General features: G+C 38.8%; 2 protein-coding genes across 3 annotated transcripts; one reads left to right on the forward strand and one right to left on the reverse strand.

Annotated features, from left to right (window-relative positions):
• The first annotated feature begins 103 nt into the window (after positions 1-103).
• Positions 104-1,985, forward strand: LOC136776615 (mediator of RNA polymerase II transcription subunit 22-like). The gene is made up of 2 exons (XM_066732288.1): positions 104-302; positions 598-1,985. Exons 1-2 carry the CDS (start codon positions 200-202, stop codon positions 915-917), a joined length of 423 nt encoding a protein of 140 aa, XP_066588385.1. The 5' UTR covers positions 104-199; the 3' UTR covers positions 918-1,985.
• Positions 1,986-2,136: 151 nt separating this feature from the next.
• On the reverse strand, positions 2,137-26,547 carry bif (bifocal). 2 transcript variants are annotated; one of them, XM_066732238.1, is made up of 4 exons: positions 23,628-26,547; positions 13,403-13,576; positions 4,720-4,888; positions 2,137-4,323 (listed from the first exon to the last, which is right to left on the reverse strand). In XM_066732238.1, exons 1-4 carry the CDS (start codon positions 26,412-26,414, stop codon positions 4,106-4,108), a joined length of 3,348 nt encoding a protein of 1,115 aa, XP_066588335.1. In that variant the 5' UTR covers positions 26,415-26,547; the 3' UTR covers positions 2,137-4,105. The 2 variants fall into 2 exon arrangements, with proteins under 2 accessions (XP_066588335.1, XP_066588336.1); XM_066732239.1 differs by having other exon boundaries at positions 4,200-4,360.
• Positions 26,548-26,992: the final 445 nt, after the last annotated feature.

Consider the following 26,992-nt stretch of genomic DNA (forward strand, 5'->3'; position numbering starts at 1 on the left):
GAAATACTCACAGGTATACCGGTAACTCGATCTCTGGCGCCAAAAAATATTTGCTTCGTCGGTAATATAGAGCCTTCTTTGCCGGCACGATAACTAACCTATATTATCGATTCTTCTGTACCCTAACCTCTAAATCTAACAAATCTTCAAGAATAATTTTCCTTCTTGTAATATAAAATTTGGTTGTTTTCCTAGAAGAATGGCAGTGCAACGTGCTTTGCCACAGAGCAAGGAAGCTCTTCTCAAATCGTACACGACTAGGTTGAAAGACGATGTTAAATCCATGCTGGAAAATTTTGAAGGTTGGTATATAACCTCCCTTTTGTGTTTTTGTCACTTATAAATATACTATTTTAATATACTTGTCTCTGTAGAGTTACCAAAATATTTTCAATCATTTCAACTAAACTCTCCTAAATTATATCCCATAATATCTTTTGCCTTTCGTGCCATTCAATGATGTACTTGTTCTATTTGTAAGCATTGAGTGCTACCTGAAAGGCTGTAGATCATAATTTTTGCTGCATGTTATGCTTCAGTATTGTATTAAGATTATTGATTAATAAATTGTTATTGTTTTTCTGTTTTGTTTCACAGAAATTGTCAAATTAGCAAAGGGAGAAAATGATTCTCAATTATCAAGAATGACACAATGTGAGCAAGACACTTATGAAATGCACGTTAGAGCAGCTAATATTGTACGGGCTGGTGAATCTTTGATGAAACTAGTGTCAGATATTAAGCAGTACTTAATACTTAATGATTTTCCTTCTGTAAATGAGGCAATAGCGCAAAATAGCAAACTATTTAGGACTAAGCAAGCTGAATGTGATCAGAAATTGGCATCCTTACGTGATGATATGGCTGCTGATTTGTATGACTTAGAAGAAGAATATTACACATCAATTTACAAATAACATAAAGTTACATATATATATCTTGTAAAAATTAAGTTTAAGCTAGGTAATGGTGTATGATAATATCGACGTGATTTCCTTTGTAAAATTGTACATGCTATTTATTTCAATAAATAAGGTAATTTTTTATATGATTTCATCATTGTATACATTTTTTGATACCTTTATATCAAAAACTGAAAAGGATTACAAAATTGTAGGACATAGTAGTTTCATTTATTCTGCATCTTATAGCGCACAGATGGGTACATCACACAATAGTTTTATTTAATAGTAAATTAGATATGACAATATCGTAAATCCAAGTAATAGGATAATAGTTGAAATTCTACAGTATTATATTCTATTTAAATTATGTTCTTAAACAAACCTGATGATCCTCAAATACTGTACAATATTGATTTACAAAATTATTATGGAGGTCCCTTGAATAAAACAATGAGATTATAAATGCGTCGATGTAGAATAGACGAAAGACCGGGAAGGCAATATAATATTTTCCTTTCGAAACATAATCTCGTCTGTTTTATTCAATTCGGTTAGTAAAATTTAAGTAGTTCATTCAAGCATAATTGATTCAATGAACTCTGAGCCGTTATGACCTTGTACCTTTTTTTTTACTTATGATGATTGCTATTAATTATAACAAAAGTATCACAGTGTAAGACGCAACGCTGTGACATTGGTCCGTAAAGTGGATTGAACAAAAATAAAGCTTTACTATTACTCTTGCTTAATTTACTCTTTTCAAAGAATTTTCATTCAAGTGAACACACAGCATTAACACGAAACAATAATATCCAATAAAAATGACATTTTTAAGACAAATGTGAGCTTAAATAAATTATTAACTTTACATTGTATTCACCTGGTAAAATCGGTCCGCTTTTGGCGAATAATTTAAATCTTAACATAAATCCCGCTTCGATCATACATTAAATACTCGCACAATTCTGAATAACAATTTCAATACCAGCGCGTTAACTATTTTCCAGTGCGCAAAATTAGAAATAAAGGTAATGATAATAATAATTATATAAAAGAAAAATCTGTAAACAAAAGCTTTTCCTTTCTTCTCAAATAAGCGAAAAAGAAGCGAGACCAAATAATTTAGTATATATACACAACTCATTAAATATTAACAGTTATTTTTAACAAATACAATTTTCGATCAGCTCGACAAGAGCCCTGGTACTTCCACACACAATTGATTTTTCCATTTAGTACGAATATAAAAATGAGCTTTTTAAACAATTATATAAATAAACAGAACATTATAAATAAATAGAGAAAAAGAACGATATAGTTCGAGTGACTAAGCGTATATTACTCACAGGATATTAAATAAACGAATAGCCACGGACGACAAGTACAAAAATTGGTGTGTAAACGTAATGAAACAATCGAATATCTCAAATTTACAAATCATACAATCAGGGTTATCTCCTAATCCGCGCAAAGTATCGTGCATACAGACTGTACTAAATATACTAAGTAGGCTTACGTTCTACTTTGGCAAAGCGTTTACAAATCTAAACTCAACAATTTTCTCTTTTATTTCTCAAACTTTTATAACAATTCACCTAATGCATTTTTTTGCCCCTTGAAAAGTCCGTCGAGGAATTCTGATTTCGTACTAGCAGCGTGGTGACTCGACCTTACGATAATTTCAAAATGCATAAAAGTTTTAAGTATTTACTGATTCCTTCGTTGTTGATCTATCTACGCTCGTATCGAAAATAGCCATGAATACGAAAGAGACTTTTGGTTACTTTATAAAAGAGGACACCATCGAAAGTTAGATAACATTTGTGGCTTTTTCGATCGAGGAGAAGACATTGTTAAAAATATATATTTATATATCTTGGCAGTTCGTATGTTTCATTGTTTAGTAAAAAGTCTTCGCTAGGTAGATCGTAATAGTACAAAGTAAATGCAAATACTGGGAATGATACTCTTCACTTTTTTACGCTATGCTTTAATTTTGAGTCCCAATTGAGACCCTTGGGCTGAATTATAATCACAAATTATTCTTCTTTTTACATTATTCCAATTAGCTTAACTGTGCGAACAATTAAATTAATTCGGACAGCAGATTGATCGAGTTAATTCTTTACCAATATAATTAATACAATTAACACGATGAATCACGTCAGTTTAGTTGATTAGCCTATTTAACCTATTCAACAATCGCAATCTCATTAATTTAATTAATGCAAAGAACTTGGTGGACATTTATATACATTTAGCGTCGACCTATTATGGTCGAGTCAGTGCATTATGAGGGAATATTACGAGACCATCTCTTCTCGCTTTAAAAAAATTAATCATTCTCGTATACCTCGTACTCTCTCTAATTACTAGAATCTCTTAATTGATAATATGTATATAGCAGTAACCAATCGCATAAGTTACGGTTCAATTCGTCAATACGACAAAAAATATATATTGATAATTCACTTTTCAAACGAACTGCTCACTATCTCTAGGGCAGTTGGGATAAAACTTTTTGTAGCTTGGAATTTTTTGTACAAAATGTGGTAAAGAAAAACATTTCTCTTATCGATTAATCTACAATATCGATACACCTATATCAGCTATAATCTATGTTATATACTATATATGTGTATTTATATATATATATATATATATATATATATATAAATAGAGAATCGTATTCAGAAATAAATGCTGCAGTTACTTCAGCCAGTTTCTGGTTTGAGCAGAGGTGGAATATAGTATGTTTGTATTTATTAATAGAGCAGAAAACTTCTCATTACCACATTTTAACAACAACAATTATAATCATTGTCCTTTCTTCTTTCTTTCTCACTCCGATAAAAAGATGCGAAGATTTAAAAGCGGGATAACTAACGTGAGTCTCCAGGCATAAAAATTTCAAGCTAGTTTGATCTGATTAATGGGCGATAACAGCAAGACTTTCACCGCGTAGCAATTTAGTCAAATTTATTTCAACTTTAATAACCAATGACCTCTCCTGGTAAGAGTCACATTGCTCAAGAATTTATCGGTGAAAATGACCAGAAATCTGGAACCGTTTTTGCGTTAAACGTCTATTCCAACATTAACGTTAAAAATTGAGTCGAAAAAATTAGCCAGATACTGGTATATATTTGGGATTTAATTGGTGACACGTTAGTTTTTGCTTTTGATGGTTGCAGGCTCTTCTAGTACAGTAGATCACCGGTGGGTTCCGAGCCCCAGGCACCAGCATCCTGGGCCGGTTTCAAGTAGTCGTCAGTCTCCTCGATGATTTCCGGTTGGCCACTCGTCGCGGCTAGTGACGACGCAGAGGCTAGAGGTACCGCCCTTGTTACTCCAAGCTCAAATCCATCCGTAGTCAAATCCACTTTGCTCGGTGTGTAACTCGCCAGACCGCCTCCACCTGCAGGGAAGAAGCACTTGCGTTCAGGCCAGGGAAACTAATGGAATTAAACACAAATTCTCTGTTATATCAACTTCCTCTATCTCGCTATCCATTATGACTTAATAAGAATTTCATTCCATTATCACTGTCCTCCCACCCAGTTTCCTAACTTTATAAACTCCCCGGCTACTCTGAACTACTCGATGAAAATTACGGAGAATAAACCAATTTACGAGTAGCAATTTTTACTCAATTAATCATTTTTATCGCACCAGCCCCCCTCCCTTTATACTCATCCTGCTTTTTTTCCTTGCTATTTAGCACGGTAGTAGTGTCTCAGTCGAGTGACGCGATTCTCGCAAAGATTTTAATTGGGATTTGCAAGCTTTTTAATGTGCAATAAAAAAGAATTACCAAGGAGAGACGGTAGACCGGTCGACGGGGTTTTATTGCCAGCAGGAGGAGATTGTTCGTCGGAAACGGAAGTTTCACCATCCACACTGCTGTTTTCGCCCTCCATCATTGACGTCTCGCTGGGGTACTCGAATGTTCTCGTGGCAGTGTCATCAAATTGTATGCGGCACTAAAAAATGCAAATTGAAACTCGTTAAAAATATTCCAATCTTTTCTCACGATCAGTGTGATATCTTACCAAGTAAATTAAAAGTACAGAGTTCTACAGAAAAACATTGAATTTAATTTTTATAATTGATCGTGTAACACATACAGTGATTTCACTATGATTTCTTGTCGGGTCAAGAAGAGAGTTGAACCTTTGTACGTATAAACTATAGTTGTTTTACGTCGAAGGAACAAGCGGACGAAGCACAGAGGAGGATAAATTTATGAGTCAAGGAGAGGATGTGCTTCCTTGTAAGGGACGGAATGACAGGAGTGATTAAGAGAATAGAACGGTCATTCGATATAAATCTGGCAGAATTTTTTAACGGTACTCGATTGTAGCGAGGGTTTGGCGTGTTTCGCGAAGGCAGCAAGTATCGTTAAAGGTGGTGCTCTGTAAATTACCGACGAGATTTATCCGCAGGGAGAAGCAACAACGGCAACCGGCATGCAACCAGGAATAACAGTAATCCGTCACACCCGCTGCTTTTTCAGTCTCAGTCAAGATCCTCTTCGTGAATAATCGCAAAAAATCACTCCACCTTCTCAGCCAAATTTCAAGAAACTCCAAAAATTAAAGTCAAAATAAATGGAAGACTAATGGTGCAAGGAGAACCCTTGTGCACAAAATTATTAAACTAGAAAAATTTAACTCTGTTCACATAGGTTTCTGCTGTACAAATTTGAAATTGAATCGTATTTCTCTTATGCTACAGAACACGAGGAGATTGTTGGGAGAAAAAAAAAGACAAACACGTACTACATACATGTGCGTGTAAGAATAAAGAGAAGAGACGAGTCCAACCCCTGGCAGAAATAATCGCTAGTACTGTTATTGCTAGATTGTTTTAACCGGTAACGGAGAACTGGAAGTTTAAAAGATTCGTGCCTTTTGAGTAAAAAAACCAACTACATTCTATGCAATTTTTCTACAAAAACGATTCTTCCTGATAAACAATCTGATACGCCACGCAAACTGGCCATTTGTAAAAGTAGCTAGTGTTCTTATTCTCTCATACATTTTCTTGTTTTAACAACGTGTGTCAAGATTTATCCAATTTTTGGCACTTTCGAAAATTTCTTTCAAAAGAAATAAATTTTTTCGTAGGATTGGATGAAGAAACTGATGGGAGGCTCTTTGTGACGAATTCAGCCGTCGTTGCTGGGAGCCTGTGCGGTGTAAATTTGCATGTGAAAGGAAGCCATGGCGAGGTTTCGATTTCTAATCTGTTGGAAAAGGTCAGTAAGTTGAGAATTTCCCGATAGGCCGAGCGATTCCTCTAATTACGAATGGCAGTCCGGGTCAAAGGATGCCAAAGTTACGCAACGTAATAAGAAGTCTGTACATTTGTACACGCATTTAGTAAACTACTATCAATCGCACTGCAGTATGATTTAACTGCATAATAATGTCTCTTTTCTTTCCTTTCCCTTGCTGGGAGGATTAAGAATATTAGCAGATTTTTGGAAACTTATTTCACTGAGAAAAATGTTTCAGCCAACGAACACAATTAATGCGTGCATCAAATTTATTCGTTATATTACTAAATTTTGTTTATTATACTGCAAACAGAAATTGTTCACTGGTTGAAGCGTTTTTCTCAGTATTTAAGATCCTTGGATCGTCTTTCAGCAAATTATCAGTGATAAAATAAGTGATTTTACAATACAACAGCATAGAATTCTTACAGAGAAGAGCAAGAGAGGCTTTCATCAATACCCAAGGCACGATTGGCTCGATTCAATACCCAGGTGGAAAGTTTGTCCCGAGCTCTTCTTCTGTATTACAAACGTGGACTATGTTATCAAGCTAGTAACCGGTCTCTTTGGTGCCCGCTCGAGCAAAAAAAATCTATTTGTGAAATTATTCATAAATCACGACATTCGCCTGTCCTTGGAAAGTGGCCACATTGAAGAAAAACTGTGATTCACAGCTTCGTGATTAATCCAACAACGAAAACACCAAATCCAATGTATCATAAATTTATAAATGCAAGACTCTACGTCCACTCTTGTCCAACGCAACGAAAATTCTCCACCAACGACATATTTGCATTGCTAATAAAACGAAACGCTCCTCTGCCTTCCATTTTGGTCTCTACCAATGACCTTGGATTAAAAGAAGATTTAAAAGCGTTTCAGCCATAATGTCCCAGCTATCTCTCAATTTATGGTGACAGCTTGTACAGAGAAGAAGTATTTTGGCAGTAAATTAAAGATTTGGAGAAAATTCTTCGCTGATTCTTCTGCAGGTAATTAATGTATCATCAGAGTCGTATCGAGTGACCGGGCGTTTAGCAGTGGTCGTGTTTCGATTAAAACTGCTGAAGATTCTTCGTACGACTGTATTATCGTGCGAACACTCGCTTTTCGCGTTGACACACCTGGGAAATTCTGTGTCAACATCGCACAAGTAAGAAATTCTAGTGCCATTGTCAACGGTCCGTCACGTTTGTTGCTTGCAGCTCGGCATGCCGCTTATCATTAAGCAGAAAGGAAGCACTTATCGCCACAAACAATAAGAGGAAACCGAATCTACTCTTATGTAGTTTACCAGGCTTATCTGCAAAAAAATGGTCGAATCAGTGTGTTTACGTGGCACAACAGCATGGACATTTAATGAATGATTGTAAATAAATAAATAAATAGAATAATTGGATAATATATTTTAGTAGACTTACGAAGGGATAATTTGACCTGACTGTTTTTCTAGGAGAAATTAAGTTGAGTGTGAATGGCGGAAGAGAGAGAGAGAAAGAGAGAGAGACTTCTGGTGAATTCCTGATAATCCACGCTGAATCCCGTTATACTCGCACAGACAGAAGTAGCAAGAAACGCTGCGCATCTCTTCACTGGTGGGTGACCTAGCCGCGAGCAATATATTATTACAAAGTTCAGTCCTACTCACATCCAGTAGATAGAGAACTACTCCTGTAAGAAATTGTTGTTCACGCGAGGGCCTCGATTAAACCGAGTCCATAACAAGATATTATCGGAGCTTAAACATTGATTATCTTTAACACTACATAAAAAAATTAATTGTTAACTTTCAATGATTAAAAATTCATCAGTAATAGTGAAAGACTGAATAAAATCTAATTAGCAGCAATAAAGCTTCTCAAACAATTGAAAATTAATAATCAAAGAAGGAAATTGGGGCGAAAACTTTGTTGATATTAAAAATATTTTCTATCGAGAAAAATACAGGTTGAATATTACATACAGAATGGAATTTGCGAAATGAAATGATCGTGAATGAAGAAAAGGGCACGAAGGATATGGGAAGATGAAATGATAGCACAGGAGAAGCATTAATTCGTATAATTTTGGGCTAGAAAGTTTAATCGATGGTTGGAGTATACTTTCAAAAGAGAATAGTTGAATTTCCCAAGATATGCCTATAATCGGAAGAATAGTTATGTTAAGGAGCAAATTTGAGGAAATAATTGGCAATTGGTTGGAATATATGTTAATATTTTGTTTAGCCTACTTGAGGCACCGTTATCCTTAGCGATCAATTAAAGTCTCCGGTATTTCCTCTCTCAAGGTCAGTCGCTGGATGGAATTTCAGAACAGCTGACTGGCTCTCCCCGGTGAGAGAAGTTTATAAACACGTGGAGAGGAGGGAGGGGGGGGGGGGTCGATTTAAATACATCGAATACCTCCTACGTATAACAATAATAATAAAAAAGAAGAAAAAGAACAAGAGCATTATCCACAGCCAAATTAGACTATCTTGATGAAAAAGTTTCACGTGCACTACTGTAGCTGCATAATATTATAGAAAGGAGACACGTTGTCTATGGAGCACGATAGACAATCAGGAAATTAAAGAGAAACAATGCGGGCTTGGCTTCCCCTTTTGTTGTTTCGCGAGCTGCAAATTGCACAACTGGCAAATGCTCGTCGTCACGCAGAACCGTTATAGTCTTCGAAGAATTCGCCAATAATTCTCTCCCGGTTCAAACTGTACACAACACGGACGAGTTTTCTCCCCCATACCACGGTACCCCAACATTAACGAGCCACTGTTTAAAAACATTTTTATTAACCTTTAAAGAGACCATATTATCCTCGTTACTGCTTATTGCCACCCGACATAGCAGTCATACTCCTCCTGCTTTTCACGCTTTCAAAATTCATTGCTATATATTTATATATATATATAATAGAAAAAGAAATTCTCGTATAATAAAGAACACTTGTTTATTTGTCACGTAATCTCTCTTTGTTATTATAACCGTTTGCAACGAGCCAAAAATTATTGCTCTATAATATAATAGAGAAAGGAATTCTCGTATAATAAAGAGCGCTTGTTTATTTGTCACGTAATCCCCTTTTTATTACACTCGTTTACACCGAATTCAATTACACGAATATTTCGGTGAATTTAAAACTGTGTTAAACGTTAATAAACGTGGTGTATGTATTTGGTTCAATGAATTTATCGACAATCGCGAGTCACAAGCTGAATAAATGACGAGGTACACTCTGGTTATCACTAAAGCCAGATAAATTGCAAAAACGAAGGTAAAAGCCAGTAATATTGATTAACAATGCTTATGATAAAAGAATAGTGGTGACATTGGCTGTATAATGTTTAAGAAATGTATAAATTATACGTTTACTTCTTTTTAAACGTATATACGTGTGAAAATGAACAAAAACCAAATAGAAATTGAAAGAAATGATATTGTTTAATATATACAATTACGAACACAAGACTTGTTCCTTGCGATTGGTACACTTTTTTTTGTAATCATTAATGGGACTCTGGCGTAACAAGTAAAAAAGTAAAGTAGTGTTTGTTTGGTGGGAAAGTGACTGCACATAAATTTATACGTAAAGCGTGATTTTAACTCTTTAAAATGAATGGTGAATACGATAAATAAATAAAATGACGAAGTAGGAAACTAGTAAACTGTGGAAATATTGAAAGGAAGAAAATTTGTTCCACGAAGAAAGCAATTTACCTTGGTATATTATTTTTCTCCTTAGCTGTACGCATATACGTGGGTAATATTGAGTCGTTCTATTAATAGGAAATCGTGGAAGGTATCAAGTGATGTGATATCGCATTGTATCTGATAGCGAGCGTAATCGCGGACAAGTTTTTGCTGCCCACGTGACGATAAAATGCGCGTCGAGCGATTTAAACAATTTTGCTGGCATAACTATATATAGAGTCTTGGCCAACTGACACCGTTCATTTGTTTATTCGTTCTCCTTTTTCAACCTAGCGAAATCCTTATCAAATTTTTATCAGCTCGAAATGTGTAACGCACGAAAAATTCTCTAGCCTTTGCATTTGTATATATACATTTATTTTCTTGCAACCATTTCTCTCGCTCCTCTTCAGTTTCTATTGAAGAAGCTTTTTTTAACAATTGGAAAAGTTGGAAAAATACTTGTCAATAATACTTGTCAATAATACTTGTCAATTTTACTGCGATTCAATATAAGAGGGATGGATTTATTAACCAATAGCTCCCTTTATAGGGACCGACCAAGTTGGCGATAAAAACCGATTGTGTTTGCCGGGTGAAACTATTGTACAAAGTGGATCGTAAAACAAAGAAATTATCCGTTGCGCAAAGGTAAATGGAAAAAAATGGCAGCGTAAAAATCCACTTTACATTCCGGAAAATCGATAAAACTCGACGATTTAATAATTTGTCATAAGTTTCCAGTCGAAAGCGAGATAGTGGTATTAATTTGTCGTTTTAAATTTTCAGTTTTCTATCGCTCGAAATATTCTATAAAATCTGTGCTAACGCAGAAATGATTCTTTCTCCGGTAATTCGCGAAAATTAACGTTTCCCGTCTAAATTACGTAAAATTTTCTTCTCGCTTGTAGGAGAACGGCTTGTAAAAAATTTGGCCAGTTTATTGGCTAAAATAAGACGAGCGTTTGGAGTCTGCGAGTATCCCGAAGAGAGGAAGAACCTTTCGAAAGATCGCATATGCGACGTTAATGGGCGAAAATACTTCAATTCGAATATGCGGAGCAAGAAAATTTAAGTGGCACTTATATTCCACGTCATTACGGGCTCCCGACCTGCGCTCTTTATTTTCAGCACCACGCACGGGCATTTTTACAATGCCTCGCGAAATTCCTTCGCGACATTGTTAATAATTTTTATAGATTATAGGCCGAATACGTTTTCTGCTCGAAAGGATCAAGTGGTGCGAAAAACTCAGGGTCAAAATTGCGATAGAAAATTACGGAGAAAAGCTCGAAAGAAAATTTTTGTAAATTGCTTCCTGTTTTGCGAATTCGTGCGGAAAGACTGCTATTTATATATAGCTATATACAGATATATAATAAGCAGTGGAATGAAATTCTTGGATGCACGATACTCGACGTTTCATTGGCGAGTTTCCATCGAGCTGATACGCTGGATGAGCGTCGAATGAGCTCTCGAGGAAAGCACGCATCGATGAGCAATCGATTGTGGAAACGTCCAATAGTTGACGAAGAGCTCTCAATTCCACGCCATTGTGCAGGATTCAACTCACCGAGGAGAATTCTTAGATTCCTCGTGAAATTTCATTTCTGCTTTGTATTTTCTCTCGTCGTGATTATTTTCTAGAAATTCGTTGCCCTCTTAAGGATGAAAAATCGCTGCTGCCATCTCAGTGACAAGTAAATTTTCCTCCAGCAGAAAATTCAACGGTGCAGATTGGTATTCGCGTAACAGATGGCTGCTGGCAATCAGTCATGGCTGGTAAACATTTTCTTCGCTGCTTTGATAAAAGAACCACGGCCAAAAGGTTCCGTGAGAAACCGACCACCGAGAAATTTCATCGTTTTCCGTGGGTAAATAATCGGAAAACAATTTAGATTCTTCGGCTATTTTAGCAATCAGTGATTTCTCATGAAAATCCAAATGTTTCCTTTTGGCTAAATTTTCCATCGATGAAATTTCTTGCACGTGGAACCACGTGGATGATATAAAGGAATTAGTCGATACTGAGTTAGTCGAATCAAGAGTAGCTTTTCTGATAAGATACCATAAATGATTTCTGTGTCACATTTTTTGCTCCTTTCATTACTTGTTATTTGCGCACTTGTGTGGGGAAAGTGCTTGACATATCTGAACGATAAGTCTTAGCTAGCTGACATTTGCGGATTGCTCGAACCCACATCAGAGTTTTCTTATCTAAAATTGCACTGGCAAAATTGTACAAAGCCGAGTTTGGAGAAAAACAGAAGCTCTCTTAACTCTTACAGGCTGAAAAAAAGAAATAGTGAAAATATTATTATTAAATTCAATTGAGGAATGAATTCTTCCGACGAGTTATATATATATATATATATATATATAGAGAGAGAGAGAGAGAGAGAGAATGTGGTTTTGGGCTTGAATTTCTTAGGAGGATTTCGTGCCATAAATAACTTGTACAAGTAAGCATATGGTGGAGCCACCGTTTCAGAGGACCATGTGTAAGGGATACCCTTCCAAGCTTGGCTTTTATTCTCTTTAAGAAAATATTTTCCCACGGTGTACCAACGTTTGTCTTGAAATTGCATCCTTTGCCAATCAATTTCTCTCTATGAATGAAAAACACGCTACAATCCAATTTTGTATCCTTACCTTTTTTTTTAACTCCTTGAGAACTCGTTAGAATAAATTTACATTTCTTCTCCTTTGATACACTCTCTGTATACCATGCTTTATATAATATAATGAGAATTCTCACTAGTCGATCTATTATTATTATTATACGTAGATTAGTTTCAATTTGCTCCTTGTCAATCTTGTTCTATTTTTTTGTGCACGAAATGAAACGCTGCGAAAAGGAAAAAAAATATTAGTCATACTTCTCAGGTGTGTCAAGTTTTAATCTCGTCTCTCCTGGGTAGATGAAATGCATTTTGGTCCGATTAGATAAGCCTGACCGCGAACACCGATTACGAAAGGCTAAAAAACCACCTCGTATCGACTAGTTCGGATTTAAACGCTAAGGCATCGTTGATAAGCATTATATATACGCTTTGAAACGAGAACCTCGAAATAAGATTCCCTTTCTATAGATTTGAAGAATTGTTATCGAATGATTTGCTTCCTCTCTTTCCCTCCTTTCGCTACATCACGGAACCGTTCTTCGTTCTCTCGCACGCAGAATAAATATTTCATGCAGTGGTGACGTATAAAAAATAATCTGATCATATACATCTTGCACCAATCCCAACTTTGCTTTCTTTTCGAAGGGAAAATAATAAAGGAGAGAATCGAGGGACCACGTGGAAAGTATGATGGAAGTTTGGAACAGAATATCAACAGGTGAGGTGGTGGATGAGAAATTTTCACGAGCAATTTAAATTGAGTTTTGGAGGAAATCTATAGTTGTCACACTAGTTTTTTTTGTCAAAAATATTTTCTAATATAAATAATAAAATATCTGCTGATACATCGCGATCCTTTGGTTCGTCGAGAAAGAAAGGATCGTTCTTGCAGACAGATTTACGAACCTTGTGATTTCTCGGTTGTTTGGAGAGGTTGCTGCGGCCATTGATGAGGATGTTGTCATTGGTGAAGCTGACGTCACAGGGGGACGGTGGACCGCCAGAAATTTCCCAATCTGCGTCATCGGTGGTAGAGGCATCCACGGTGGCGTCCAACACAATGATACCACTGTCGCCAACCTGAATCGACAAATAAGAAAAAATGTAAGAGTTCGATCTAGAGAAATCCAACCAACCGAGTGACTTTCGGAATTCACTGCAACAATTTATGAAAGGCCAGATAATTCCGGATGAAAGTTAATCGAGAATTTACAGTATCTCTCTCCTTGTTAATATTTATTTATAAATTAACACTGTGCCACGTGTATACACGCAAACATTAATAAATGCTTTAAATTTTCGATCATTTACCTTCCTGAAATAAGTTTTTATCTGGTTAAATGTTCGAAGAAAGAAGGAAGCAGAGTATATGAAGAAATTTCCTTTGAAATCAACAATGTTACATGACGAAGAGCTATAAATAGTTGAAGGATCAGTTGGGTCGCCAGGATTCATCAAGATTAATTTATGAATTAACACTTTTAATTTTCGATCCTTCCTTTCTCTCCACTGCCACTTTTCTCGTTGAATCCAACAAAGGAATATGAAGAAATTCTCTTTAGAGCACAATGCTGCAGTATAAACGACTATAAATCGTCTATGAATAATTTAAAAATCCACCACTAGGTTGATAGGATTCAACAAGTTTGATTTATAAACTAATACTTTTATTTATCGAAATCAATATAAATATTTTTAATTTTCAATCCTTCCTTTCTTTCGACAGCCACTTTTCTCGTTAAATGCACAACAAAGGAATATGAAGAAATTTCCTTTGGAGCACCATGCTGCACGATAAAGAGCTATAAATCGTCTACGAACAATTTAAAAATCCACCGAGTTACCAGGATTCAGCGAGATTTATCAGACACAGCTTTAAAAGGAAAAAATTACGGCATACCCTCTGAATTCCATTTATAATTCAACACTGATACTTATTTAACCAGAGCCGTCAGGGAAATATTCTTATTCACCCAGATACGCCTTTCTCTCCTCGCGAGCAATCTTATAATATTTCATCCGCAAAGTTAAATATTTCATAGAAATTTATAGCATTCGAGTGGTATTTCGTTGATTCGATTCATTCTTTGTATTCCAACTCCCCCTTTTTCCCAACAACTCAATATTTTAAATACCTCTCATTCCCTTATCTCTACGATACAGCCAGCTTCCCAGGGAAAGGTCAATTATAGAAACACAAAGTCACTGAAAAGTCATTATATATAAATAACGAGCATAATTATCGCAATTACAAGGATAAATTTTTCTTTGGAAAATATTACGGCTTTGAGAAAGTAAAAGTTTGTGTTTCTCGAGGTTGTCTGCTTTATTTCCGAATGAGATGTTGGAAGGTGGTAGCGTTGGAGGGGGGGGGGGGATATAGAGTATATAATAAAACTAAAGTGTACCGGATGAGGATATTGAAGGATGCCCGGTGGAAAATTGCTATGCGTGCATCCTGGGAGGTCATTGCATGCAGGTGGGCAGAAAAGGTAAGACTAAAGTAGAGAATTCCCGAAGGGTGGATAAAAGGGCCAGGGGGATATTCGCGTTGGAATAATGATATTACATATGTTTTATATATACATATAGTAAATGTACAGGGCGCGTGGCCTCTTTTGCTTCTCTCTCTCTCTCTCTCTTTATTTTCGCTCAACTCGGCTCTGCAGGATATTCCATTCACGAAGGGGAATTGAAAGGCGGCTGATCTGTCGGCTTTTCGTAATATGACTGCCCGACCGACCGACGAGTCGCTCGATCTTCTCTCCTCTTCCTCCTGCTCCTCCTCTTCATCGATATTAGCCACGATATTCGTGCCAGCGTTCGTTCCTTCGTTCATTCGCTCGCTCGCTTATTAAATTTTACCATAACCGTACGAAAATATTCTTTCCACCCAGAAGGTCATGATACGTGGTAATTAGGAAAGAGACTTGTATTTTGGGACATTTTTGTTCTGCTCAAATGTTATTATTGCAACTTACATTTTTTTTTTCAAATTGACATTGATATAATTTATTAAAATTCTTGTATATATTCATTTCGTACATAGACTACTCGTTATCATCAAATTTTATTAGAGAAATTTTTATGTTTGTTTAATTAGAGAATTCTTTGGTTTTAGACAAAATAAAAGTGTCCTAAGGTACAAGGCGATAACCTACATATTTCTTAGACAGCGTATCTATGAAAAACTGGCGCGACAAATTTATGAAAGTTGTGTTATGTCTTTAGCAACGAGTGAATCGAACGCGTTTGCTGTTTATTGGTAAGTAGCACTGATTAATCGTTCAAGGTCATTAATAAGGTTTCGAAACGTTGCAAAAATCTTGAACTTTGTGGAATGGAAGAAGGCAAAGTTCGAAAATTTTTCTCGCAGTGTTTTTCCATTTGGAATGTCACATAATTGCGTTACGATGATAATTTATTTGCAACAATCCAACGGAGCAGCAGGTGCCTATCCTGGAAGAGAGAAAGAGTAGGCGAGTGCAGGTGTATACGTGGGATCGTTCCTTTATAATCGATCATTGCACTTTCTTTCATTGTCCCCTTTTAATTCTTCATTGACCTTGACACGCGTAGAAATACCGATCGATCGATCAACAATTGTCCATGTTACATATACAGTGAAATTAATCAATTTAAGAGATCAGTCAAATTAGCACAGTTTGGATATTATAATTACAGTAAGATAAATCTATTCTAGATCAGTGAAATTAGTAAAGTTTGTAAACGTAATAATTTGTAGGAAATTAAAAATAATCAGTCAAATTGGAACAGTAGATTAATCAGAAATATGGTGAAATAAGTGGAAATGGAGCTCGAAGTAGCGAATGAACCGCAGAGAGAAGATTGAGTGGGCTCTATTCTATAGAAATGAGTTTTGTTTATCTCGTGAGAGAGCGAGCTGGACTTGTACAGCCAATGTTCCACAGCGCGAGTCCCCCTTTGTTTACAAACCGAGTGTCGTATTTCACGTTCCCGATCATCAGTCGTCCACGATTCGATTTGGGCGTTTCACGATCCGTGACTGTGACTCTTTCTCCAGATTAACCTACGTTCGAGGCTAATTTTCATGCTGGGAAAATTAAGCGAGAGTTTCTACCTAGATTTATATATGTATATTGAAGTATAGTAGGGGGGTAGAGGATGACCAGTTTAGAAAATAATCCCAGATTTGATTGGATTTGATCGTTACCGGAAGTAGAGCGGAATCGATCATATTTTCCGGCACGTTGCCAGTTCGATCCATTTGGAGCGAAAAGAGTTATATTTATTGCACACTGAAATACATTGTCCAACGGTAAACACGTATATACACATACATACATACTAATACGCAGAAGCAGACATAGCCTAGAGGATTAGGAATGAAAGGATCTGTTTAGCCAGGTTGGGCAAACAGTTTCTGCAAGATAAACGGCACTTGAAGGCACTCGATGCGTTCGACCGAAGTTTGCCCAGACACGATAAACATTCGACTCGTTCAAACCAAATACGACTCCACCATGATCGTACTTGCTTCGATTTATCCAGTTATATCAACTGTTTTCCACCTAAAACTCAATTTCCCAATATGTTAAAACGTTTGTGTGTGTGTGTGTGTGTGTAAGAGAGAGAGAGAGAGAGAGGTAAATAAGAGAATAATTTGTAGGGGGAATGATTAATCGATGAAAGAGTTTGTAACGCTCATTCACGAGTTTCAAGGTAAATAAACGATATCGTGATAATAGAAATCTGAAAGGAAGACAGGAGCGGCAATGAACTTGAGAATAGGGTCCTTGACTTCATGAGAAACTCCCAGGGCGATTCTTTCATTATTCCAACCGCACCAAGGTATCACTCGCAGTTGGACCTTGAACCTGCGAAGAGTCCACAAAGTTCGCCAACTACCGCTCTCGTCTATGCCATGCAAAAACTACGTCTTTGCGAGTGTAATAGATACATCCGATACAATGTCTTAGACTCTCGTCGTCGTTCTGCACTACTCGAGAGACTCGTTAATCTTTCTCTTCTTTTTATTTTCATTATTATCATTGTTAACCTTGAAACAGTCCACAAAGTCAACGGATATCACTCTAGCCTATGATATGCGAAAACTAACTTTAATATTTTTTTTTATTTTTGTTGTTGTTTTATTATTAATACTCGACCGACCTATTTATCAATTTATCCATACTCCTTTACTCGTTTCATTAAAATATTCGCTCATGGTCTATATTTACACGAGCGATCATCGCGTTAATTCTCCGTACACTTGAACTTGGTCAATTAGAGAGAGCATTTAGTCAGCGAAACGTTTAATCGCGCGAGGCAGGCGCGGCGGCCTGGCTAGTAGAAAGTGCAAATGTCAGCGCGTAGCTTTTGGCAGGAAAAGAAAAACAAACGAACGAATGGGGTTCGACTGACATACTCGCTCGCGTTTGGGAATTCGCGACAGTGAATATAGCGAGTAATTTTTGTTCCCCCTTACGAGCAAAGTATCTTTGAATGTAGCATCGAGGAGCAACAACGTTTGAATGCTTTAAATAAATTTCCAAAAATTCAACAAACGAGTCTATACACTATTACGAAGAAAATATCGGTTTTTAGCGACCGATCAGCGAGTTCCTGACAAATGTTAACCGTAAGGGGAAATCCTCAAGGTCACCAGAGGTCAATAATCTCGAAAATTGTCCAAGAAGGAATTCTCTTTCAAACAAGGAGCTACTCTGACATTTCTACAGCCGGCTCAATTCACATGGAATCAATTAGACGAAATAAAAATAAATAACACAAATTTCACGTAATTTACTTCAAAAGTCTCTCTTGAACTTCTCCGCCCATTCACTGGATGATAAAGATCCAGGAAGCATCGAATGAAATTAGTACCAAACGTTATCCTAAATATGTTGGGTAAACCTGATCTTACAATCGCACTGTCGTGTTTTTTAGGCACAGCATGGAAGAGAGAAAGAAACACCAAAATGAGATAAACTCAAAGAGTGAGAAAGTCAGCAGGAGGAAACGAGTTTCAAAGTAATATTGGGGCAGGAGGATGACGTAGGATTTGAAGAAGGAATTTGGAGGTGAGATAAGATTTATAAACGAAGAATCACATTGACCACTGTCTCGTAAGATATTTCATGAGAAAAATTAGACGAGCAAGCGAGCCTTGCAGCACAAAGATAAGATCCGAAGAATTTGTCGTATACGAACAGTTGACATTATATTGATGTTACAGGACAAAGATTCCTCCAGTACAAATTGACAATGATACGTTGGCCAATCGACTTATATATCATGGCCTACATTTTAAGAGTCGTAACAGAAGACGCGATAGAGTTGCGAAAGAATAGTCGAGGCGCGAATGTCGAATGTCCTTAGAAGGTTGAAAGTCCAGACGGGGCAACTAAAACACGTCGCTAACGGATCTCCAGTCGTGTTTACTGGTCCAGCTTGGCCATATATACATATATGTATATATATGAGGATTCCTTGTAATATCTCCTGGAATGTCACCAGCTACGGTACAGCAGCTTCATCTTTTTTCCACTTGACTGGTCCCCCCTCTCTCGCTCTTTCTATGAGTGTGTGTGTGTCTTTTATCCACTCTTTTGCCCCTTCTCCACAAGTGTAACATCCCACGAACACCTCGATCCTTCGTGGAAGATCGATTCGAGGGAGCATTTTCAAACGAGTACCTCTCTAAAATAATTGAAATAATCAGTGGTATATATATATATATATATATATTATAACCAATTAATATTGTGACTTGCTATATATATATATATATTTTATACACACGTCTTCTCCACCAACAAGGTCAAGTCTTTCCTCTGCATTGAAAGAAATCTTTGTTAATTAGAAAATTTGTTGTTCCTTGTACAATAATGTCACTGGACTTTCACACTTTTACCAAATTTCATAAATTCACTTGATTCATGTTGCTTTCAGAGAGCCACTAATATTTAACCCGGAAGACCTTCGAACGCAGGAACTAAGAAGACTCCTCTTTATTCCGAGATTTCTCGGATTAATCTTCCGAGGGTAAATTCAGTGTATATTAATGGTAAGAAGAGATAGTGTATTAGCTTTGTGGATAATGGGGCTTGGCGGTGAAAACTCTGGCGTTGTTCGTTTCAAATTTGGAATAAAAAGTAAGAGTCGAGGGGTCAGATAAAATCTGTAAAGTGTTGCAGTTGGCATAATGGCGTTAGAAGAGCACTCGATAAGCATATAAATTAGTGGAAACGAGTAGAAAGCTGATTCTTCCCTCCGGACTTGCCAAGTTTACGCGTTTCAAAGACACCGTGCTTTGTATCATAAATTATAAAGCATAATGGCGAACATTCCTAAGCGTATTAAATCGTGTCATTCACTGTGGAGGGGGGATTCAAAATTGTTAAAAATGTTTTCATCCAAATAAATATTACGAACACGCGTATAATAACACGAAGAACAGATTTTTTCATTCAAATAAATAATGCTTTGGATATTTACGAATAAATATATTTTGCCTAGTTTTAATATATATTATTTTAATCGAATGAAATTTAAGTTAAATAATATTTGTTAAAATTGAGTAACATATTTATTCGCCAATATTCAATGCAATATTTATTTGAGCGAGACCATTTTCTCACCAAGTGTTTGTCGTTTCCATTTGCCGGAAGGTAATTTTTCCTTTTTCATCCTGTTCTACTTTAATTCCTTTGTGCATCGTCATATTCTGTACAGTATCTTCCGCGTTCTAATCGAATTACGAGAGAATCCTCGTTCCGTTGCACTCCAAAGGAAAATATCGAAGAAACGAGATTGAAATTTTCACAAAATTCATGTTTTCCCTATTTTTTGCGCTTGATGCACACGTGGCCCTCTGACGCCTGGAATTAAATAACGCAACGCTATCGAGTGAAAGAAGGTCAAGGATACCTTCTCCAAACATAAACACAGACACACACTCATATATATAATACAGTACAATACATCATAAATTATCCATTTTTAACAAATGCAACTCATAGCATTGTTATCAAGCAATAAAAAATAAAACACCCATTGTATAGTCATAGCTAAATAGGATATCTAGGCACATCAGCAGATATACTTTATATTATTACTAACTATGGCGAAATTTTTAACGAATTTATTAAGTAAATAACCCATTTTTTATTTATTGTTAAAATTCATAGCTTTGTTATCAAGCATCAAAAAATTAAATACCCATTGTACAGCCATAGCTAAATAGGATATCTAATAGGAATCAGCAGGTGTACTTTGTATTATTACTAACTACGGTGAAATTATTCATTAAATTATTAAACAAACGAGCCATTTTATTTATCGTTAAATTTCTCGCGAGAGTATTTGCATACCAGGAACAAACACTCTAACAGAAATCGCAGCTGGCAAGATTACAGTTAGAAAGCTAAAAGATTACTGAAGAGAGGCGAATCGGTAAACTTGCAACAAAAAGCCTGGCGAAACTTCGGAACGAAAAGCGTAGAACGAGCAGAAATTCAATACTCTTTGTTAATTAGGAAGCCAGTGAAAAAGTTCCGCTTGATTATTCTCAATTAGGGAAACAGTGCTGTTTACTTTTTTCCATTTGTTTTATCATTATCCTATATTGGAACGAACGAATCGCACGATCTTTTTACGATTCCATCCGGCTTAATGGGCTGTTTGGCGAATTTTGCAATTTTCTATTCATACCGGGAAGAACAAAGAGAAGGAAGAATTATTAGCTTTCACCGTCCGGTGAAATAAAGCGATGATAATTTGGATGACAGTAGCCGAGCGCAGGAAGAAAATCTCTCGAAATCATTTATGTAATGAGCCTTTGCTCGATGTTGCTTGCTTGCTTGGCACGGTCGGTGCATTATTAGCATTGTGTTGCGGGATAATCAACGTGATATTCTGCTCCTAATATAGAAATATAGTGGATTTTCGTAATAATGCACCGTCGGAGAGCCATAATCCACACGTGAGCTTAACTTGAGTGTAACGTTCCGACTTGCATAATAATTACGACGCTCTCCAAAGGTTAATTAACGCGACGGACCATCGTGATGTAATTGATGACCATTGGCCAATGCTACCTGTACTCGGAATCCTTTCGTCATTCGACAAATATCATCGGAACGATACATAATCTTCGCAACATATTGAATTTAAATAGTGCATAAATATAATTGTTTTCTCTCCTTCTTCTTATTATAACGATAATTTTAACAAACGTAAATTTTATAAGGATGAATGAGGAAAATGGGAAACAATGAAACTAGAGTGATCTTAGAAAAGAACAATTTTTTTTCGTTCTATGTTAATAATTATAACTAGCATTGACAGATTTGTAGGAAAATCACAAAATACGATACAATTAATTGGAAATGATTTTTCAGAGAAAAGATTTCAGCATTCTAGTTAGAGAGAAAGAGAGAGAGTATCGAATAGCATAAAAATATACAATGTTTTCGCAGTGGTCTTTAGTTTTGCTTTCCCATAGTCCGTAAGTGGATTCAAGGACGAGCGAGAGCAGAGTTCCCCCGTGAATGAAAGAGGAAGGGAGAATAGGGCGAGGGATCTCTCTCTCTCTCTCTCTCTCTCTCTCTCTCTCTCTGTCTCTCGCTTTGTGCAAGGAAAGGAAGAAAAAAAGTGGTCCCGTGGCTCTCAACGAATTCTTGCCTGGCCTCTGATTCTCATAGGGGAGAAGTTTCGTTCGAGCGTTTCTATGGAAGACGTGCCATACTCGTGGCCAATGCGTTTCATGCCCGCGAGGCGTTCACCAAGCGTGCTCTAGTTTCCAACAAGCAACTTTAACAGTCATCTTTTGTCAGCAGCCATTTCCCAGTTTTCCACACGTCCATCCTATGGCAACCTTATCACAGGAATCATCGTCTTATTAAATCGGGAAAACAACTCGCGTGCTCTTTTTCGTTTCATTATTCTCTCTCTAATTAATACACTTCTTATACAAATGGAGTGTTATAATCGACTGGATAATTCTCATCACTGCTGTAACTCAGCATTTTAATTATTTAAATTTAGAATAGCCTTATTGAGATCACATATCAACTTTGTTACTCCTCTTGGAAATTTGAATGGATTATCGGCAGCAAGCTCCTCTCGCTCTTGTACGAGTTCACCGATGACTCTGGTAAATAGCGATCGTAATCCGTGTGTCTGTAACGCGATCATTCCTCACCCGGCCGTTATCTAACGCGAGAAAGTAAGCCTCTCCATCTGTCAGCTCGAACCACTGCGATCTCAATTTTACTAAATGTTTTTGCTTCCACGAAACATCGATACGCTTCGTTTCACCAGGTTTCACCGTCGTCGCCAATGCCTCTACCAATTTTATTGCCACTCGAAAATCAGCATTTGCACAAAGAAAACTCGTGAATTTTTTGCCAAGAAACGAGATTGGACTTTTGAAAGGTGAGAGAATATGGCAAAAATCATTGGCAAGCTGCATTAAATGAGTGATTTTGTTACCAAGAATTGATATATATTAAAGCTCGTCGGGATAGAATCTTGAAGAGCTGGGAAGATAAATCGAGTCTGAACGCAGAGTATGTTTTACGGGAAACGTAAATTTTTTGCTGACAAACGAGCTTGGCCTTTTGAGAAGAGGCAGAGCCTCGTAAAAATCATTGGCAATCTTTATTAAACGAGTGGTTATAGAGCCGAGTAGCTGTCGAATAATTAATAGACTTTAAGAGACTCTTCGGGAAACGATGGAGGAGAAGAGTGGGAGGTAATCGGGCCAGAGCGCAGCACATGTTTACGTTAAACGTGGCTGCGTGCTCCGAATATTTAGCGTTACTTGAAATTCTGCGTAACGCCAGCAGGAGGAACACTTTAGCAGCGGAGTCCTGCGTTTGGTATTTCAAGGAAAGTGAAACGCGTGGCTCTGAATGGACGAGAAGAAAGCAGAGCCACGTATAATCGCTCGGTCAGTATGTAAATCCTCGTGTCCAACGACCCTTCTGCATCCAATTACGACACCTGCTAGTTCGCTCCTCATCCGATCCATCCTTCTCTCAAACATCAATTTCCGATTGGTTGAAAAAGAGACGAGGATGAAGATGAAGAAGAAGAAAACAAAAGGTGGTTAACGAGGTGATAACGAAGGATAAATGCTTACCTTGGCTTTGTCCCTTTTTCTCCTAACGAACAATCCATCGTTTTCTATGTAATCCGGTACATCCTTGCGATTGCTGAAATTGAAAACCATCGTGTTGTTCTGTTGATTCCATGGTTTGGTATCCCATAATCCACCACCACCCACACCACCGTTTCCAGAACTAGCCTTTTTTACAGGCTGAATCTCATCGGCACTCTTGAGACTAACCACAACCTTGGTCGGTTGCTCGATGCTCTTTACACGATTGATCAAGTTCTTCTCCAACTCGCGACTGCTGAGACTCTGCTGCGTCTTCGTGGATACCAAAGGTCTGATGATACCGATTTGCTTCTGCGGAGGAGACGGGGATTCGGTGGTTTTCTGCGATTTTACCGAAGGTTTGCCCTCGGAAGGTCTGATCAATCCCAAACTGCTGATCGCGCCGATCGGTTTCTTCTCCGGAACGGTTATCGACCTCTTGGCTTCCTCCTCCTCTCCCCCCGCATTTTTCCCCTCCTCGTCCAAAGACTCTATCGTTCTCTCCCGTAACCTGGAAACCAACTCCTCACTCTCCGCTGCAGCATCCTTCGATGATCCCTCCGACGATAAACCATTACCCCTACTACCGTTCGTCGCCGGTCTCTCGGAAGATTCGAGCGGGATCCCCTCGACGTCAATGGACCGCTGTTGCGAGTTCTTCAAACCGGGCAGGTAAGTCTTGTTGACAACCGGTTTATCGGAGAAACTGAACTGCATCGTGGTACCAGCTTTGCCAATGTTATCCAGCGACGATTTCGCGATTGTTTTCGACCAGCAACACGACCCATCGACCTTCTCCTCTTCCGTCAAACCCACGGAATCCCGCGATCCCTTTTCTTCGGAGTTATCTTGTTGTTTCTCAACGGGAACAGCGGTGGCAATTTTTAAAGCTCTCTTCTCCTCGTTATCGTCGTTATTACAGGTTTTCTGATTCACACCAGGTTGCTGCTTACTCGAGTCCCTTTTCGAGGATCCAGGACTCGTTAACGGCGGTGCTAGCCTTGGGGAGAGGACAGGAGTGACCGGCGGAGACTTGACAGCCACTTCCAGAACGGATTTGAACTTGCCAGGTGGCTCTGGACTGGGCGCCGGTGAGAATCTCAATTTGTAGGGGGGTTCGGGTGACGGGGATGGCGAGTGGGACTTTTCTATCTGTTGGAATTTACTAACGACCGATGATACGGATTGCACGATCGGTTCGGTGATAACGCCCTCTATATGATAATCCTCCTGGTTCTCGATGAGTTCCGCCGTAGGCTTCTGAGGCAGGAGGAGCGTCTTCTTCGGCGAGGGGGGCTGCAGCAGCCTCGCGGTGCCGTTCACCAAGGGTTTCGGCTGAAGCGGAGGTTTCGGGATTATCATCTTCTTCTGAGCTTTCAAGCTGTCGTTGATGGTTTTGAAGGTAGCCACTTTCACCGCGACCTCGCCTTTCGGCTTGAGTTTCTTTGCAGAACCCTCGAAGATCCTCATAGTGGTCTTGACTAGATCCGCCGGTGGCCTCTCGGTTTCCGCCAGCACCGGTTTTACTCTTTTCGGTTTGTTTACAGGTTTCGGCCGGTCCGGATCGATCAGACGATTTTCCAGCTTCACGGACATTCTGTCTATGAAAATAATCTGCTCGTTGGTCGATTCCTGCCTGACACCATTGGTCCCCACACGAGGAACGTCGTCCGAGCAATTATACCTCATCAACGTCTCGACGCTCCTCGCACGCTTCATAGATTCATTCCCGCGAGACGCGTGTCTGTATCTGTCGGTTTTCGCGGTAACGCAGATATTTTTCTTCGCGTACTTTCTCACAACGTTTTTCTCCAGCGCCACGACATTCTCCTCACAATCCAGTAGATTCTCGAGGCTAGCCGCTCGCCGGAAGCGCTGCACCGAGGACACCCTGCTTTTGTTCATTTCGCGCAAAGTGAGGTTAAGGTACTTGCTCTTCAGTTTGTTTACAATTCCCGGTCCATACTCTAGCTCCTCGGAGCTGTCGCTCTCGGCGTCCTCGCACGGAATCCTCTTACGGAGCTGCTCCTCGGCTCTGGCGCCACTTTTCGACGGGGCTAGCTCCACCAGTACGTCCCTCTCGATCCTTCGCGACATCCTGCAGCTGCTTTTCGATTTTGTATCCTCCCCGGGGTATGGCTCGAGATTGCCAATACCCGTTTTCGCGCCAGAACGCTTCTCGTCCAGTTCGTTCCTGGTGTTCTCGTCTGTCGAGGACTTTCCGTGGATTTCCTTGGGTCTCGGTAAACCGTTCGCATCCTCCGAGTCGGAGCAGAGCGACAGATCCGCCTCGAGACGCATATTGCACGCGACTGACTGAGGCGAGAAGTTGGCGCTACTGACGGGGGCCGCCGAGGTGTTGCAGGGGGCGCCATCGGTACTGGCAGGCCCCCTGGTGGCAACGGAATTCCCGCCAGATGGGAAGGAGCTTAGTCGGGTGAGGTCGCGACCTGTTTTACTCGCAGAGTTTGAGCTGGACAAGTCGGACTGCTGGCGATGATTGTGGTGAGGGTTGGTCTGGTGAGAGAGGGGAGGACCGCCAATTGACAAATGTTCCTCAACTGGATAGTCGTTGCTGTTACTGCTAGTGTTGCTGGAGCTGGAGGCAAAAACTGCCGTGCACAACTGCACGTTCGCCCCGTTACTGGCAAGGACCTTGTTTTGTTGACGACGTCGCTGAATCAAGTCTTTCTTCCATTGCGGAACACTCCCACCGTTGCTGCTGCTTTCGCCGGCTGTCAACACGGAGTTGCTGCTGCTCGCAGCCATCTTGGAGCGCGATATGGGCGAGTTTCCAACACGCGCGTAAATCTTCGATCGCAAACCTAGCAGCACCAACGACTCTCTCGCAATCCCTCCCCAACAGTCTCGAATCTGCTCATACTCCGATATTTCTTAACTGTGTTTGTGCCTCCAGTTTCCTGTACAGGTTAACGTGTAGCTGCTTCCGCGGTGGAGGGGATGCACGATCGATTTACCACTTGGAGCACATGCACAGTCAACACACACACAAGATACACAAACTCGCGTAAACATAGATTTGACAGGACAACTACGGCGCTCCCCGATTGTTCGACTGACAATTGAATTTACCCCGAGTCTCACAAGATTCACTATTTATTTACTCCGCGAAGCTTCGAGTCTTTTTTAGCGGGATTCGAGGTGTCGGGCCGTTTGGTCGATGGCCCATATGCCCGAATCACCGAATCAGACTGAGCAGAGTCATATCCGTACTTTTCGAACGTAGCCACTCCTGTCGGCTCCCGATTGTTTTCGGCCAGCGGAACGTAAAAATTCTCTTTCTCTCTCTCTCTCTTCCCCTCGGCGCAGTGGATGCGCGAACCGCT

This window comes from Prorops nasuta, unplaced genomic scaffold (assembly GCF_024137725.1).
Source record: "Prorops nasuta isolate Cenicafe-Biocafe unplaced genomic scaffold, Cenicafe_Pnas_1.2 PNAS00010, whole genome shotgun sequence".
NCBI lineage: Eukaryota > Metazoa > Arthropoda > Insecta > Hymenoptera > Bethylidae > Prorops > Prorops nasuta.

Bases quoted from the DNA above. Each gene is read 5' to 3' on its own strand.
- LOC136776615 (XM_066732288.1), top strand. From the start codon at position 200: ATGGCAGTGCAACGTGCTTTGCCACAGAGCAAGGAAGCTCTTCTCAAA. The intron at 303-597 runs GTTGGTATATAA...TTTGTTTCACAG, and splicing joins CATGCTGGAAAATTTTGAAG to AAATTGTCAAATTAGCAAAG.
- bif (XM_066732238.1), bottom strand. From the start codon at position 26,414: ATGGCTGCGAGCAGCAGCAACTCCGTGTTGACAGCCGGCGAAAGCAGC. The intron at 4,889-13,402 runs GTTCGTAAATCT...TGCATTTTTTAG, and splicing joins AACAACCGAGAAATCACAAG to TGCCGCATACAATTTGATGA. The intron at 4,324-4,719 runs GTAATTCTTTTT...TCTTCCCTGCAG, and splicing joins CGGTCTACCGTCTCTCCTTG to GTGGAGGCGGTCTGGCGAGT.